Source organism: Gracilinanus agilis, chromosome 1 (genome assembly GCF_016433145.1).
Source record: "Gracilinanus agilis isolate LMUSP501 chromosome 1, AgileGrace, whole genome shotgun sequence".
Lineage (NCBI taxonomy): Eukaryota > Metazoa > Chordata > Mammalia > Didelphimorphia > Didelphidae > Gracilinanus > Gracilinanus agilis.
The window spans coordinates 762,653,463-762,672,172 of NC_058130.1; the positions used below are offsets into that span (position 1 = coordinate 762,653,463).

The following is an 18,710-nucleotide window of genomic DNA, read 5'->3' on the forward strand; positions in this document are numbered from 1 at the left end:
TCCTTACCTACCTTCTTAGAACCATTATTGTGTTTTAATGTGAAGGCAGAAAAGCAGTAAGGGCTAGGCAATGGAGGTTAAATGACTTGCCCAGAGTCACATAGCTAGGAGTGTGTGGGGCCAGATTTGAACCAGGACCTTATATCTCTAGATCTGGCTCTAAATCTACTGAGGCACCTACTTGTCCCCTACAGTCACCATTCTAAGAGAGTTTAAAAGAAATTGTGGATTTTGACTATCTAATATCTTTAGCAGTTTTTCCCCAATAGATAGAGGTCACCAAACTGGTTTTCTTGCCTCCAATCAATCCATCATAGAGCTTCCAAATAACTGAAGCATACATCTATGTCCCCTCCTGCCTGAATAATGTGTTGTGGCTCCCTATAGCCTTTGGGACAAAAAAATCTTCACCTTGGTATTGAAAGCCTCTCAGAATCTGGCCTCAACTCACCTTTCCAGACTTATTTAATATTATTGCCCTTTGTATACTTCCCACTTAAGTAAAACTGACTGGTTTCCTATTTCCTGAAATAAACAGTCCATCTCCTGCTTCTCAGATTTTAATTTAGAGTAATTCTTACTATAAATTTAAATTTGACTAAATTTTAATGGCTGGTAATTATATCCTTTATAGTGGCTAAAGGGTCTGACATAGTTTAGACATAAAATAATAATCATCATCTTGCAACATTCTCAATATTTTTTAATCACAGAAAAAGACTTCACCAATACTACAGGCTTTTTGAATTCACACAAATTAAAAAATCAAATAAAAAGAAAGCACTATGCACCAGATAGCAATTTTTTGAGAAAAGCTTGAGTAAGCTATTCCATTCAAACAGTGTTCCAATTCCACAAAGGCTGATAATGACTTGGACACAGGTATCATAAAAATCATTCTGATTTAACCTTTCTAGTCCAATGTAGAATGAACCATAGGGCCTTGAAATCCATTTTCATGCCCCAAAGATGTTAAGATTACTTGAAGTTTATTTGAGTCCCCCCAGCCCCTTCTAAAGATGAGTATGGATAGAAAAGAAAATAACAAACCAAAAGATAGAACCAGTCTCTTAAGAAGCAAACATATTACTAACCTTTTGTTGACTGGCTTCTCATCCTTTTCATAGGGTCGAACGAACCATTTACCAATCCTGACAAAGTTTTTATCCATTAGGCACCTACAAACAATCAAGAATGAGGTTGTTGGTTTTTTTTTATGGTTTCAATAATAACATAACCATTTCTAAAGCCCTTCAATAAAGAAAGCTTGATTTTGGAAGGAAAGATTAACTCAACAAGCTGACTCAGATCTCTCTTTACTACCACTAATTTTGTTATGCATCTACTAGGGAATTCTAAGAGAACTTAAAGTGTCACTATCCTCCCTACCATATGGAAAGTATAAATAAAAAAGATCTAAGTCCTTCCTCATAGAATAAAGTTGATAACTATCACATTGACTTCATTAAAGGATTAAATTTCTATGGGATTTTCACTGGTTCCAAATAATGGGAATCTCTCTCAAAACAATCCAATCAATCATGTTATATATGAGGTTAATACATATAGACTTATCTTAGGGTTAAATTAGTACATGGTATATTTTTAAAGTGTACATGAAACAATATGGAAAGAGATGAAGGAATAAAACTTGGAAACCATTGGATATTTTAGTCACTGGCTCAGAGAATTATTTTACTAGTTCAATTGGTATACATATTATTCAACATTAAGATTTCAAGGTTATCCAACACTGTTTTCTATTGATATTTAAGCATCTAAGACTTCCAATCCCTTGCAGATTCTATATGCCAACACCCAAATGACCATTGACTAAACAAGATCACAGAAAGAATAAATAATGAATTAATATGAAAGTTCAAGAGTTTACAGAAAGGGAGACGAGTGAAAGGGTAACTATCCTGAGAAAACAGGCAAACATAAATTAAATCTAACATGACTATACAGCACATGTGTGAAAGATGTTTGTAAACCACTGCCACACTACAATGTGTAAAAGTCACAAATGACAATTTCTGATTTCACATCAGAAAGCTGAGGGCAGCCAAGGACACCGTAGGAAAAATGGAGATAATGTGCCGATAATGCAATATGAGATTCGCTACATCTGGGCTAGACTCTGTGGTGGCCACTGTACATCCCATTTCTTTGCCTGGAAATGTCAATGAAAAGGTATTATCACTACTCCACACACCAGCAATGGCTGTTGCTGATCCTTGAATCTGAACTCTTAAGGTTTGACATAGTGATGAAGTGATGATATTACTGATGATATATAGATTTTTTCACTTACTGACAGGTCTGTGTATTATAAGAAGATTTCTCTGAGGTGGCAGGAAGACAAGAAACAAACTACTGTGTTCAATTCAACAAACATATATTAAGTGCTTACCATGCTCAGGGCCCTGAGCTAGGGAGACTAAGGAAGAAAAGAAGAAAAATAACCTAATTAATGCCGAAAGGAAATTTAATGGGGGGTGGGGAGAGAGGAAAGGGGAAGGTGAGGAAAGACAGGAAGATTTATTGGGGGGGGGGGGATATAACCCATACATGAAGCAGAATGTAATATGGGCAAAGGAAAGTTCTGGGCCAAGTTCTCCGAAAATAAAAGCCTACATCTAGCTCAAATAATTACTGGAGATTTTTACCTGAATGTTCCACTGGCATCCACATTTAAAATATCCCAAACTACATTTGTTAGTACACATACACATACCTCAACTTCCCCTGTTTGTCAAGAATACTATTATTTTTCCAAACATACATGTAGGTACACAACCTATCTCAACTCATCAGTATCTCAGACACCCCTTTATTCAATCTGTTGCCAAGACTAACTGATTCTATATTCAATTTCAGACTTCTCTGAAGCATCACATTTCTCACTTTTATTGTATCAATCTATTAGTAGCAGATCTTCCTATCACCAATCTTTACTCTCTTAACCCAGCTGTATTTTTAGAGGCAGTCAGGTAATACAGTGGATAGAGCACTGGGCCTCAAGTAAGGAAGACTTGAATACCAATCCTGCCTCAGACACTTACTTGACATAAGACCTCAAACAAGTCATTTAACCTGTTTACCTCAGTTACCTCAACTATAAAATGGAGATAATAACAACACCTATGTTCATACATTGTTGTGAATAACAAATGTGATTTTTAGAGGAAGCTAGGGGGCACAATAAATAAAGTGATGAAATTAGAATCTAGAAGATTTGAATTCAAATCTAGCCTCAAATACTTACTATCTCTGTGACATTGGGCAAGTTATCTACCTAATTTGTTTTCCAAAGTTTCCTGACATGTATAATGGGTAATAAAATACTTACCTCACAGACTTGTGAGGATCAAATGAGTTAACATTTGTAATTTTAACTCATTATTTGTAGTATTATTTGCAATGTTACTGTTTAACACAAGACCTGGTATATAGCAAGCACTAGATAAATGCTAATTTCTTTCCCTCTCTTCCCTTTAAAATATAAATATGACCACATCACACACACACACACACACACACACACACACACACACACACACACACACACACACCCACCCACCACCCTCCATTCCAAAAGCTCTGATGATTCCCTGATGCCTCAAGGATAAATAACAAAATCTCCAGTATTACATTTAAAAACCTTTAAAATCTGGTTTCAACCCTTCTCTCCACATTACTCCCATTAAGACATTCTACAATCTGATCAAATTGGACCACTTGCTATTCTCTGTTCATGATATTTCATTTCCTCTCTCCCTTATTCTCTGAATTACTACAAATTGTCCATTCACTTCCTCTCCTATCACTTGCTTCTCAATCCTTTAAAGTCTATTCTGGCTTTATCTCATTACTTAAATGAAACTACTCTCACCAAAGTCACCAATGATCTCATAAATGCCCCATCTGCTGTTTTCCTCTGTTTTTCTCCTTCTTGACTTCTCTACCACATCTGAGACTGTGGATCATCTGGTACTCCTAGATAATTGCTTCTCAAAAGATTTTATGGCATTCCTTCCTTCATTATCTTTCTACCTGACTGGTTGTTCTTTCCCAGTCTTTTTTGAAGAGTCAACTATGTATAGATCTCAAACCATTGTAATATAGTAAAAGGTATTCTTTTTTAGTAACTAATCAGTTACCATAAATTTAATTATGATAACACTACAGGCAATTGTCAAACCTACTTTCTCTCCTAAAATCAAGTTTTATAACATTAAATGTATATTAGAATTTTCTAATGGATAATCCCACCAACCTCTACATTCAACATGTTCAGGAGAATCTATTAATTTGACAAAAATCTTATATTTGTCCCAAAATCTTCAAGTCATTTGCAATCCATTACTCTCATCCTGACCATCCAATTTTGACTACTTAAATTTTTTGTCTTCTTTGTGAATTTCCTGGTTGTGAGGAGAATTCCTGGTATTGTTTTAATTTGTATTTCTCTTATATACTGCAAATTCTGAAGTGGTCTTTTGACAGATTGCATGGGTTTTTTTTTTCAAAGATTTTCTTAATATTTCTTGACCAGTTATGTCTGGCAGGGATGATAGTTCTACAAACCAATTCTGAGAAGGGAAGATACCAAAACAAGTGAAAGGTTCACACACAGTGAAATATACTAAAGAAATCCTTAAGAAGAGAAGTTAAAAACAAGTCCGGACCCATATACTTTCTAATCTTAACTTTGTAAAACAAAATACACCCTTTAATATTCCCCACTAAAGAGGTATTTTGGTCATGATAAATCAACACAAGATTCTTTGAAAAAATACAACCAGAGAAAATCATTTTTAATGGTGCTTTCATTTTAACTACTAATGAAAAAGAGAGAAGAAAACAAGAAGGTGTCTGGTCACTACAAGTCATAGATCTTCACAGCTCAAATGGAAGAAGGATTCCCTAGAGCTATTTGGCTTAACTGGTCCAAAAATATTATAATAAGAGGTCTTCATTAACATGAATTGTTACTCAATGGATCGGACAAACAACCTAGAAAGGAAGAAGGATCTCTTTATGAAAGGTCAGTTCATTCGACAGACAGACAGTCCCTACTCTCAAACAGCTTACTTTCTACTGGAGAAAAAGACTTAAACAAGAAAAATAAATAAATGATTACTTGAGAAGAAAATGAAGGCTATCAAACTGGGGATTCCAAAAAGATTTCCTCTGGAAGGTGGTATATGAAGCAAGCCTGAGTGGAAGCTAAAGATTCTAAGAAGCAGAGATGAAGAAATGAGGATGTGAAGAAGGGACAGGATGCTATACAGACTGTGTGAAAGAATAATTTGAGAGAAGGAATGTCAAGTTCTGAAAGCAGCAAGTAGGAATTTGGATAGAATAGAGAATGTGTTAATAAAAGCAATATAAAATAAAACTGAAAAAAGGGAGGTGGGAATCAGCTTATGGGGGACTTTAAATTCCACACTAAGGAGTCTGTATTTTATCATATAGGAAATAGAAAGATGCTAAAGGATAGGTGACATAGTAGGTCACACTGTACTTTTGGAATCATCAATTTAGTAGCTGTGGGAATAAAAGATTAGAGAGAAGTGAGCCTGGAGGAAGGGAGACAAATTAGATAGCTACATTAAGGGGGAGTCTATAAATCAAGAGTAGGGGAAGGATAAATGATATGTTATGAAGGTAAAATCAATAGAATTGGGTAATTGATTTGCATATTGGGATCAGGATTTGAGGGGGAAAAGGAAATTGCTAAAAATGACTTTTTTTTTTTTTAGTTTGTTTTTTTTTTAAACCCTTGTACTTTGGTGTATTGTCTCATAGGTGGAAGAGTGGTAAGGGTGGGCAATGGGGGTCAAGTGACTTGCCCAGGGTCACACAGCTGGGAAGTGGCTGAGGCCGGATTTGAACCTAGGACCTCCTGTCTCTAGGCCTGACTCTCACTCCACTGAGCTACCCAGCTGCCCCTAAAAATGACTCTTAAGAGAGAGAACTAGGTAGATCAGTGGATAGAGGGCCAGGAGATCCTGGGTTCAAAGGTGATCTCAGACACTTTCTAGCTGTGTGACCCTGGTCAAGTCACTTCACTCCCATTACCTCATCCTTGCTGCTCTCCTGCCTTAATATGGATTCTAAGGCAGAAGGTAAGGATTTTTTTTTTTAATTATTCCAAAGTTATGAACCTAGAAGACTAGAAAGATAGTGGAATCCTCGAAAGAATTACAAAATGTCAGATGTGGCAAGATTAGGGAGAAAGGAAATAATTAGTTTCATTTTGCATTTGTTGAAATGGATAGGTCATTCAGAGAGAGATGGCCAGAAAGCAAATGATGATGTGGGAGAGAGGCTCAAGAGAAAGAATAAGGTTAGATATACAAATATAGAGATTTGGAAATCATCTACATTGAAATGATAATTGAACCGATAGGAGGTGATGAGATTGCCAAAAGAGGCTTCTTTTGAGTTAGTACAGTTGTGTGTATATCTGAGATAAGCACTGCAGATGGAACCAGGATTTAATAGGAGAACACAGCAGGCTGGATTGCATTTGGCAATTTGCACAGTGCCTTCAATGATTACAAGTTGCACCCCAGGCAAAAAACAATCCTAACATAAATGTTCTCCCAGTAATTCTATATGTGAAAGTGATTCCTGGAATACCATAATCCCTAAAGAATCAAGTTGTGGGATATCCAAAGGATGAGGGAGAGAAACACTGGTGGTTAGAAAAAACCTACAGCATATTTCCAACAATGACCTACATTTCAATAAGTAGTGGAAAAAAATAGACTCAAGAAAATGTGTGCTCAGAAAAGAAATGAGTGAGTCACATGGCAAGAGGGAAAGATGGCAAATGGATGTTCAAGAGTGCTATACAGGTAACCACAAAATGTAAGAAGACCAAGGAGATCTCTGGAGAGAATCTATAGGAAAGCATGGACAGGAATTACACAGAATGAGAAAGTATGAATGAGATGTAATAAATACCACTGGCAGAAAGGTCAACATCAATTAGATTCAAAAATCATTGAAGTATTTGTGTATAAGTGTGTATGTAAGACCTACATATATGTCAAAATGAGGTTTACATATTATCAAATTACCATAACTTTCAAACATTTGAAGGGCATCAAAGATTTTCTTGCCCTCTCCTCAGTTTTATTTGTTTTGAAACACAATCAAGTGCATAAATTTATATTAAACTTGCCAAGGAAAAGAACAAGCAACAAGTGACCTAGTTAAATATCACTTCAAATTAATATATTTTACTAAATATAGAAATCTAAAAATATATTAATCTAATGATATATTAATAGAAGGTGGGGAGGAGTAGCTAGGTAGGTCAGTAGATAGAGGCCTGGAGTCAAAGAGATCCTGGGTTCAAATATGACCTCAGGCATTTCCTAGCATATACCCTAGGCATATCATTTAATTTCCATTGCCTAGTCCTTACTGCTCTTCTGCCTAGGAGTGAATACATAGTATTAATTCTAAGATAGAAGGCAAAGATTTTTTTTTAAAAAGGCATATTAATGAAGGCAGAATCACACCATAACTCCAACTTAGCAATGCCCCCTGCTGAAACCTGACATCATTACTAATATTACATTACAATTCGATTTTTAAAAATGTAGAATTATTTTAGTAATTCAGCAAGTGATTCTCCATTTACAAAATGTCCTAACACTATGATTGTTCTTAACCTCTATGCAGTCTATGAAATGATTGATCACCCTCTTTTCCTTGGTCTTCTCTCACTTCTTTCTAGGTTTTCATAACAATATTCTTGACCATAACTTTGCAGTCTTTTTTGATAAATCTTTTTTCAGGTTATGGCCATAGTCAGTGTCCCCCAGAGGAGATTTTCTGGGCCTCTTCTCTTCTATATCATTTCCTTGAAGCTCTTACCAAACTCTATATGTATTCAGTTACCAGATGATTACCAGATATACTTATCTAGGCTTATCTCTCTCTTGATCTATAGTCACATCCCCAAATAGGTATTAGGCATTCATTCTTTCATTCATTCATTCATTTTAAGGAGTCTTGACCTTCCATCTTAGAATCAATACTGTATATTGTTCTAAGACAGAAGAGCTGTAAAGGCTAGGCAATGGACATTAAGTGACTTGCCCAGGGTCACACAGCTAGGAAGTTCCCAGTCCTTAAGACACAAAACAGATATATCCTCAACTCCTTATTCTTTCTCATCTCCCATATCCATATCTGTTCCTGAAATTTGTTAATGTTACATTAACAATATCTCGTGTTCACCTCCTTTTCTTCTTTACCAATGCCTCACTTTGAGGATATTACAAAATCCTTCTGGTTGGTCTGTGTACCCACTCAAGTCAATCCTCTATTTAGTTATCAAACTGACCTACTTAAAGCACAAGTCTGATCAGGTCACCTCTCTATTCAATAAACTCCAGTGGCTACTTATTATCTACAGAATCAAATATAAAATCTTTTGCTAGACATTTAAAGATCTTCATAACCTAGACTACTCCTACCTTTCTAGGTTCTTATTGTTCATATATGTACTCTGTGATTTGGGGGCACTGGCTTCCTTGCTGTTCCTCAAACAAGAGGAGTCATCATCTATGGTCTATGTTTACTGGTTTTCTCTCATGCCTGGAATATTCTCCATCCATGTCTCTCTCCTAGTTTCCCTGACTTCCTTTAAGTCCCAGCTAAAATCCTACTTTCTCCAAGAAGACTTTCCCAAGCATCCTTAAAACCAAGTGTCTTTTCTCTATTTATCTGCCACACTTTGTTTTCTGCATGTTGTCTTCTCTATTAAAATGTGAATTCTTACAGAGCAGGAACTATTTTGCCATTCTTTGTGCCCCTAGGCTTAGCACAGTGCCTGACACTTAGTAGGCACTTAATAAATGCTTGTTTAAGGACTGACTAAAGATCATGCCTGTGACAAAGGGAGGAGGGGAAATCACTAATTTTAATCCCCCAACTATAATGTTAAATGGAAAATGAGAATTAATACTCCATTTGCCCATAACTCTATGACAAAATGTCAGGTGGTTCAAAAAGTCATATACAAATTTTTGATTTCACATAATAAAATTTAGCATTTGGATAACTTTTATTTTCTGAATCTGAAGCCAATGGTAAATATAATAAAAAATTCATCAAAGTTGTCCTAATAGTCTTCTTTAGCCATTTATCAGTAGGATAGACTAGAAGATACAATGATTACACCCAGCTTAGAGAGCAATTTCACAGTTGGGTTAGAGTCTCAATGGTATAAGAGCCTGAGGGGAAGAGCTCCATTAATGGCTTCTCAACCAGTTTCCATTCCATTGATAATGAATGCTTTACACTTCTAAGACATACAAGTGTTAGAGTTAATAACAGAACCATAGATCTTGAACTATAAGAGACTCAAGCAGTTAGCTATTCTAAGCAATAACCAAAAAAAGGAATCCCAATTTACTAAATACTAAGCATCTAACCTCAGCAGGAAGACCTCCAAGATAAGGAGAAAGGATTATCTCTTAAGGCAACCCATTCCTTTTTGGAGTAGCTATAATTGTTAGGAAGTTTTCCCTGATATATAGCCTATATTGGCCTCTTTACAACTTTCAGCTAATACTAGTACTATTACTAGTGGTTCTGCTATCCAATTCAAAAGAGAAAAAAAATCTAATCTATATCCTCCATGTGATATCCTTCTAATACTTAAAGCCAAGTTATATTTGTGAAACAGAAATGATGTTACCCTGCCATATTCTGATGAAACTATGGTAGACTACTTCTTTTCTAGATATCAGCTAACCATTTTTTAAAAAACTCTTACTTTCTGTCTTAGAATATATACTAAGTGGGGGCAGTTAGGGGGCTCAGTGGATGGAGATCCAGGCCTAGAGAAAGGAGGTCCTAGGTTCAAATCTGGCCTCAGACACTTCCCAGCTGTGTGACCCTGGGCAAGTCACTTGACCCTCATTGCCTACCCTTTACCACTCTTCTGCCTTGGAGCCAAATCACAGTATTAACTCCAAGACAGAAGGTAAGGGTTTTAAAAAAGAAAAAGAAAAAAGAATATATACTAAATATTGGTTCCAAGGAAGACATGAGGTAAGGGCTAGGCAACTGGGTTAAGTAACCTGCCTAGGGTCACCTAGCTAGGAAGTATCTCAGGCCAGATTTGAACCCAAGACCTCCAGTCTCCAGTCCTGATTTTCTATGTACTAAACCACCTAATTGTCCCTGGTTAATTATTTTTAAATGACCATCCCCGCCCCCCCACCCCCCAGAACTTTTAGATGTGTTCCTATTATCTCATTCCTTATCTTGAGTATCTACTCCTAGTTAGTCACTTTTGGCCAGTGATTTCTAAATCAAAGGGCATTCTCCTCAGAAGATAAGCAGAAGCAAAGTAAGAATTCAGCAGTTCTGTGCAGGATGCAAGAATAGATATCAATTGACAACACTGTTTTTCTCTACTCAGTCCTGGGTCATAAATCCAAGAGGATTGAGGAAGGAATTTATGCCTAAGAGTGGTGTTCCAGGGTGAGGAATGATGGGACCTTGACTGTATGCTGTATATAAGATCAGAAACAAACAATTGTTTGATGACTGATCTCAGGGCCAGAGCAAAGTATTGGTTCCAACCTCTTCCCCAATCTAAAGCCTAAAGTACAATAACTAGGGAAGCTACTTCAGACTAAAGAGAAGCTTACAGTTCTTGAATTCTAAACCTGAAGAGCTTTCTAATGAATGATAGTGGCCGAGTCCAACAGCAGCTGACCAGAACTTCACCCAAGGGCAAGCCCTCTTGAGTATTGCCCAAACCCAAACCCAAGCCAGGAATTTGCAGAGCTCAGACAGGCAGTGATCAAACTTTGCCCTAAGACCAACTGAGGAACTCTGAAAGGTTGCAGATGTCTAATGTGAACCATCCCTGATTCCCTGCAATAACAAAACACTCAATACCTCACAAAAAAAACAGTAGTAAGACCTGTAAGTTCAGACATTGAGACCTACCATAAAAACTGAAGTCAAGAAGTGGACTAGGACATAAAAAGAATCCCACCATAAAGGACTATTACAGTGACAAGAGTAACTCAAGACCAAAGTCAGGGCAATAGGAATAAACAAGGACAATTATGTCAGGAATTGAAATCAAGGTCATTGGTCTATTGCTTGCTTTCTCTTCTCCTTACTAAGAATAAGGAAATTGCTTTTTTCTAATCCTATAACACCTCTCCTGTTTTCTATGACAGTGGCTCAGCAATCTATCTGTCCATTCTTTCAGTAACCAAACACGGAGTTCATTTAATCATGGTATAAGTCAACTAGGCAACTCTCTTTCCTAACTCCTTACATATTTTGGGAATTAGCCATTTTTTCCCTATCCTTTCTAGTTCAAAGATCATTCATCTTGACAGAGAAAACAGAAAAAAAAATGAGAAGTGAGGAGCTCTGTTTTGTTTCAGTCATTAATAATTATTCCAACTGCCCTACACAGCCTGATCTCAGTCCTCTCCTTTCTTTAATTCTCCTCACAGAGTTTTAAAAGGCTCTGTGTTGTCTTTTGCTTTCCTTGCCAGACTGGGCTTATTTTTAGGCATAGCACCTTTGATACCATTCTGAAAAGACCATACTCTGCTCTTGCATCCATTATCTATTAACTGCCCAAGCTTACTCACATCTTCTTTACATGTCTTAATTATCATCAAGTTGGTGCCTGTGTTGCCTCTGCCTCCACACAAGGCTCTTGAGACAGCTCTTACATTTCTTCCTCATTGGAACTTTGTCTTTAATTCTTCCCTTCCCTCCCAGGCTGACTTCCTTTAGAAAAATTTAAGATGTGAGATCTTTTCTCTGAATCCTTTGAAATCTGTTCTCTTAAAGGCACAAGTCAAGCCATGGCACCTTTCTTCTCCTTCTCTAATCAGAAATCAATTCTAACATTGAAGTAGTTCCTTTCCCAACTAGGTTCCTATCATTTCAATCCCAGTAACCATTTCTTCCCAGAAAAAATACAGATACAGAATAGCATTATTAAGCAATATTCCTTCATTATTTTCTCAAGGAAGGATGAAATCATTAAGTTAAGTCAAGAAAGCAAGAAAGCATTAGCTGCTTTGATCTTGGCAAAAAAAAAAAGTCCCAGCAAATATCTGAATCAGGAAATATTCCCCAGTATACTCTAATATGGCACTGGGCTATAGTTGTGATTTTTCATAAATTCATGTGTTTCTTTTTCAATTCTGGTTTCTAAAGTAGGCTAAGATGGCAAAATCACTTCTCTTTTTCTCTATCACATTTCTCCCTTTCAAGTTTCCAATTTTTTTTCCATCTGATTAAAAATTAATATAAAATGTTCTTCTTCCTCTCAACTTTTATCCATTTTAGAATCAAACAACAGTAAACATTCATTAAGGGTTTACTATTTGCCAGGTACTTTATTAAGAACTGGGGATAAATAAAGAGGCAAAAAATATTCCCTGCCCTCAAGAAGTTCACAACCTAATGGGGGAGGATGACAAGCAAACAAATATGTATGTACAAACAAGTCATAGACAGGATGACAGGAAATATGAAAAGAATCAACAGAGAGAAAGCACTAACATTAAGAAGGACTGGGAAAGACTTCCTGTAGAAGATGGAACTGGAAGCCATGAGAGCAAGTAAGCAGAGATGAAGGGGAAAAAACATTCAGGCATGAGGGAAAGTCAGAAAATTCACAGAGTTGAGAGACTGAATGTCTTGTTTGTGGAGTAGCCAGGAGATCAATATCACTGGATTAAGTAGTATATGGTAAGGAATGAGATTTAAGATGTGAAAGGCAGGAAAGGGCTAGATTATGTATGCCTTTGAACACCAGGCTGAGGATTTTAATGCCAAGAAGATCTGGGTTTAAATTCCACTTCATACACATACCAGACCTACGTGACCCTGTACCTTAGTTTCTTCACTTGTAAAAACTTTTGAAGGTTGGCTTTATTGGCCTCTCTTCATGATTCTTCCAGTGCTGCATTCCAGGCCCAATTCTTATCAAGTGTCTTGACAACAGATAAAGTTTGCCTTCTTACCTTAGGATCACTAGTTCCCTTGGCTTGGCACAGTTATTTAGGGTACTTTTGTATCACTGTCTGAAGCCAAGGACTTTTTAATTAATGGATCTTTTCTTGGATTTTGTGTCCTATGAACTTCTGAGTATGTCTACTGCTATCTTTTATTCAAGGATTGTATAAATTAATTATCTCCACTCTCAACAATATAGTTCCTTGGAAATATCACCAGGGGGAAAAATTGCCAAAGGTTTGCTTTAAAAGAACTTAAAAATAAAAATATTCTGGTATCCATATAGCCACATCAAGATCATCATGATTGTCACAATGGGTCATAGCATGGCAGGAATCTTCAATTAGCCCATGATTTTCTTATGTTATCTCATGTGCCACAAATCATGGGAACAAGTCAAAGAAATCCAAATGGTAAAATGAACTTCAAAATGGCCTAACTTTCTGGAAACTATCCACAACTCCTGAATGTTTCTTTGACACAGATGATATGGGTGTATGTGTGCATCTATCTTGAAATGTGATAATAAGTGCAACGAGCTAGGAATGACAGAATAAAGCCTTTTTTCCCAGAGCATAATTATGCAGAGCTGATAGATCCACTGAAAAAACGTCACATGGCCTTGAACCATTTTATCATGTGCTGCTTTGCATCTAGTAAGTACTGAATAATAAAATAATTCCAATTAATCACAATTACAACTCATTTATTAAGCCCTTACTGTGGTTCAGGAATTCTGTCAAGTGCTATGGCTACAAAGGCCAAAGGAGTTCTCTCCTTCAAGAAGCTTACATTTCTCTATTGGGGAAACAACAGACACAAAGATAAGTTAATAGGAAATTAAAAATGATGATGAAAACATCTGTACACATGCAAATATTTATAGTTGCTCTTTTCCCAGTTGCAAAAAAACTGGAAAACTAAGAGGTATCCACCACTTATTAAGGAATGATTAAATAATAACATTAGCTAAATGTGTAGGAGCAGCAAGGTAGAGCCCTGGAGCCCTGGACTGAAGTCAGAAAGTATTGAGTCCTGATTTAACTTCCAAACCTTGCTAGCTATGTAACTATGAAAGATTAACTTCTATCTGCCTCAATTTCTCCAACTGTAAAATAGCACCTGTCTCCTAGGGTGATTCTGATTATAACAGTGAGATAATATTTGTCAAGTGCTTTGCAAACTTTAAAGTGCCATAAAAATTTTTAACTAGCTAAGCAGTTACAGTTGGTTATATTGGCTATAAAATTTCAGAGAAAACTGGAAAGATTTGTATAAATTGATTCAGAGTGAAGCAAAAAGAACTAGGAAATGATTTATATAATAACATCACAAAGATAAACAACTTTTTTTTGGAAGGCTTGAGAATGTTGGTCAATGCAGTGAAATCATAATTCCAAAGGGCAGATAATGAGAGAGGCTACATAACTCCTAATAAAGAAGTATAAATTGCGAAGGCAGAAGACTGACACATGGGGCATAGCCAATTAGGGAAGGATGTGCTTTACTTGGTTTAGAATTGGGGCAGGAGTAGAAAGAAGAGAAAACAAATACTTCTTAACTGAAAGGAAATTTAGTTTAATTTTTCTTTAAAGAACAAAAAACCAAGTAATTGAAAAAAATGGAAAAGTTTTCTTGTAGGAGGGTATCATTTAGATCATTCCATAACACTATAAAGTTTGCAAAGCACTTAAAGATGTAGGATTAGAGGGGGCAGCTGGGTAGCTCAGTGGATTGAGAGCCAGGCCTAGAGATGGGAGGTCCTAGGTTCAAATCTGGCCTCAGACACTTCCCAGCTGTGTGACCCTGGGCAAGTCACTTGACCCCCATTGCCCACCCTTACCACTCTTCTACCTAGGAGCCAGTACACAGTACTGTATTGACTCCAAGACGGAAGGTGAGGGTTTTTAAAAAAAAAAAAAAAAAAAAAAAAAAAAAAGATGTAGGATTAGAACGCATTTCCTTGATCATGTCCTATATGCAGGTTTTACACTTAAAACAGGAAGTTTCACTAGTCAAAAGAACAATACATGAATAAAACGAAGCCCTATTAATTTAGACCAAGGAGAACATCAAATATTATGGGAAAGTATCAATTATTTAATATATGCAATCTACATATACAAATATATTCTGTTAAGCATATATAGTAACATATTGCTATTTATAAGAATGGTTCCTACTGTAACATCTTTAATAAACAATAAGAATCATATGTCATGAACAGCATCACTTGCATATAAATTATATATAAGGATACCCCAAAGTTTGTTTCCTTAAATAAGAAACACATCTGTGATCTTTGCCTTACCAATTTGCTTTGCCTTACCAATTTGCTAAGCAAGGCTTTCTTGATAGATAATGAAAAAGTAATTCAGTCTATCCTTCTTTAAATTATACAAAATTTAATTAGTAAAGTTCAAATTGATGACATTTTACCATTCTGAGATTTGTGTTGATAATCACTCAGTAAGAAAATGCAATTATTCTTACCCTGTATGAAAAACATCACTTTTTTAAAATGTTGTTCTTTTCTCAATCCTCCCTGGCCTTACTCTCTTTGAATATGTCTAGAGTATCTATGTTCTGCATCCCTCATCATTCTCCAAGTGACCAAAAGTAAGTATGGCTTTGTTTACTTTGCAGCAGTCTGAGAACTCCACTAGAAAGGAGAACTCATGTGAGGTAGGAGTCATGCTGGGTGTCAAGGTCAAGAGTTCCCTCAAAGTTTAGCTTTATGCAAATACTACCTTCAGGTAAAGTGAATTGGCCATCTTACTATTATAACTGAATCGGATGGGAATGTGGTTCAAATGAATCCAAGTCATTTCCTGTTGAAATTAGAATATTTTACAAGCCAGTGGTACAAAATGACTGGCTTACCCATCAACAGCTGGAGAAAAAATGATGATATGCTGTGAAACGTGTTTAAAAACACGTGTTTTTAAAACCACAACAATGTTTGTATAAAATTATTTCACAATGACCCACCTTTGTCTATGTACACTACCAAGTACAGTCTTTTAGAGGAAAGAAAAAGAGATGGGTGGATATGGTTTTCTGCTTTAGCTAAAATTTAAAACTACCACTGGAAGATGAGAACTTCTTCCTTGAACTTAAAAAAACAAAAGTATAAGTAATTAATTTTTCTAGTTTCTTGATATACAGACTGAAGAAAATGGCCCAGAAAGAACACTACTGCTGGAGTTATTATACAATCCTAAATTGCTTCTCTTCCTCTCTTGTTCTCCTTCCATCTATTTCATATGTCTAGGCCTCTTTAATTACGTATTATCTCTCTCATTAAAATTTAAGTTCCTTGAGAGCAGTAGTTGTTTTTTGCCTTTCTTGGAAGCCTGAAAGCTTGGTAAGGTGCCAGACACAGACACATAATAAATGCTTCTTTAATGGAATGATTGATCTAGTGCAATACTTCATTTTAAAGATAAGGAAACTGAGGTTGGGAGTAAGTGACTTCTGCAAGATCACATAGGTAGTAAGAAGTAGAGCCAAGATTTAGACCCAATATCTCTGATCAATGATAACTGTAATTTGTCCACCTAATTTCCTGGCTTGCTCTCTAAACACTGAAGCATGCTTTGCAGAGATGATGTTGTCAATATTACATTTTCTCCACGGAGCAAAGAATATCAGGTATCAGCAAGCACTTATTATGGACCCCCTATATCAGTGATTCCCAAAGTGGGCACCACCACCCCCTGGTGGGTGCTGCAGCGATCCAGGGGAGCAGTGATAGTATGTGACGGGGGCTCTAAGTAATATTCTGGAAAGGGGGCGATAGGCCAAAAAAGTTTGGGAACCACTGCCCTATATGAAACTCCCTATGCTAGATACTAAAGCAAAAAACTGCAACTACACATGCCCTTAAAGAGTAGACATTCCACCAAGGTGACATGTATGTGTAATAGTATAGACAAAAAAGTCCAAGAATAAAGACAGAGAATGGAGCTCTGATTTCACTAGAATAGAGCACTGCTGAGTGAGGATGGGCTTTCTGTCAAGGTTCCCTGTATCTTCTCTGAAGTTTACAGCAGAAGAGCACTGTCTGGAATATGCATGGATCTGTTCAGTGACTTTTCCAGGATTGCTGAACCAGAAGATGTTGGGGATAGGACTTGAACCAAGTTAAAGTTAATAAGTCTCGAAGTCAGAATGCAAAAGAATTGAACAAGAGAAGCAGAAATTAAGACAGCAAGTAAGCTAACTGGTTTTCTAAAATTTGGTTGATGAAAGGGGGTGAGATATAGCAACTCCTTTTCTCAGCCTATATTTCTGAGAGTCACTCTTCCTACAGATTTCAAAATCCTCCTTGTCCATTCAAGGGATTGGCATTCCTGGCCATAGTGCATAAATAATAGTAACTCCTGCAGGAAGTGCTTCTTCCTTAGGTACTCCTGTCCCATAGCATCAAGGCTCCCCTCCCTGCCCATGTAGGATCAATTCCCCTCTGTCACACTTTTTGATCTTTAAAAAACCGGAGACAGATAGACAGACATGGATGGAAACAAAGAATCAGAGTTGACATCACAACTCACTTTTGTAGACAATGGAAAAGGATATCACTTCCAAAATGAGTCTGTCCTCCAGTCTCAGTCTATTAGCTGGAATTCCTTATGTCCTTATGGCAAGGCAGTAGACATATTCATTCTTTCCACACAGGGGTGCCCACATTATATCATTTCAAAAGGTTTTTTAAGGGGTTTTCAAATTGGCCCTTCTTAAAATGAAAATTATATTTTCATTGGGAGAGGATATATATCCTCTCCCTGTCTATTTCCCTGTGTCTATCTGTCTCTTCCTCCTACCATCCAGAAAATTAAATACAAAATACAGGTTGCTGTGGGAAGAGGAGAAGAGGGAAAGAGGTAAGCAATGTAGCAGGGTAGATGAGGAGATAACATCAGAGTTAGGAAGGGCAGAGTGATTTCATTCTGCCTTATTCTTGTTGAATGACCCTGGACAACTTGCTGAACCTCTCAGGGCCCCAGAAAACTCAAAAATCTTCAACCTGAAAATGAAATGCAGAGGTGCACTAGTAGAATGAGTTATTTAGAGTTCTCAATGATCAAACAATCCAAGGAAAAAGCACTAACAACCAGAAGATTTAAAATAAGGTTTCTTTGGAAGATAGTAAGGAAGGGAAGAAAGGAAAGGAAGGAGGAAGGGAAAGAAAGGAAATGGAAAAAAGGATGGACAGGAAGGATTCATTAAAACACCAAGTGTGTGCCAGTCACTAGACTAAGTACTTTACAAATATGATCTCATTTGATCCTCACAACCACTCTGGGAGTTAGATGCTGTTATAATTCCCATTTTATAGTTAAGGAAACTGAGGCAGACAGAGGTTAAATGACTTGCCCAGGGTTACACAGCTAGTAAATATCTGCGGTCTGATTTAAACTAACATGTTCCTGCCTATAGACTCAGGGCTCCATGCATTGAGCCCCAGCTGCCTTTAATAGAGCTCTGAAGAAGATGGGAGTTCAAAGAGGCAGACATGGGGAAAGAAGTCTCCCACAGAAGGGAGAAGGCCTATTCAGTTAAAAACACAGGATATGGAAGGTCATTTACAAGGAATAGCCAGTAGGCTACTTTGGCTAATGCAAAAAGTACATGACAGAGATGAATGGTACAAAATAGGTTTGAGA

The 18,710-nt window shown here is 36.8% G+C and overlaps 1 protein-coding gene across 1 annotated transcript in view; it reads right to left on the reverse strand.

Annotated features, from left to right (window-relative positions):
• Positions 1-18,710, reverse strand: part of MED13L (mediator complex subunit 13L) — a 425,714-nt gene that overhangs the window by 167,626 nt on the left and 239,378 nt on the right. The window contains exon 4 of the mRNA XM_044673746.1: positions 1,095-1,178. Coding sequence (XP_044529681.1) covers positions 1,095-1,178 — 84 coding nt within the window. The remainder of the gene's footprint in view (positions 1-1,094; positions 1,179-18,710) is intronic.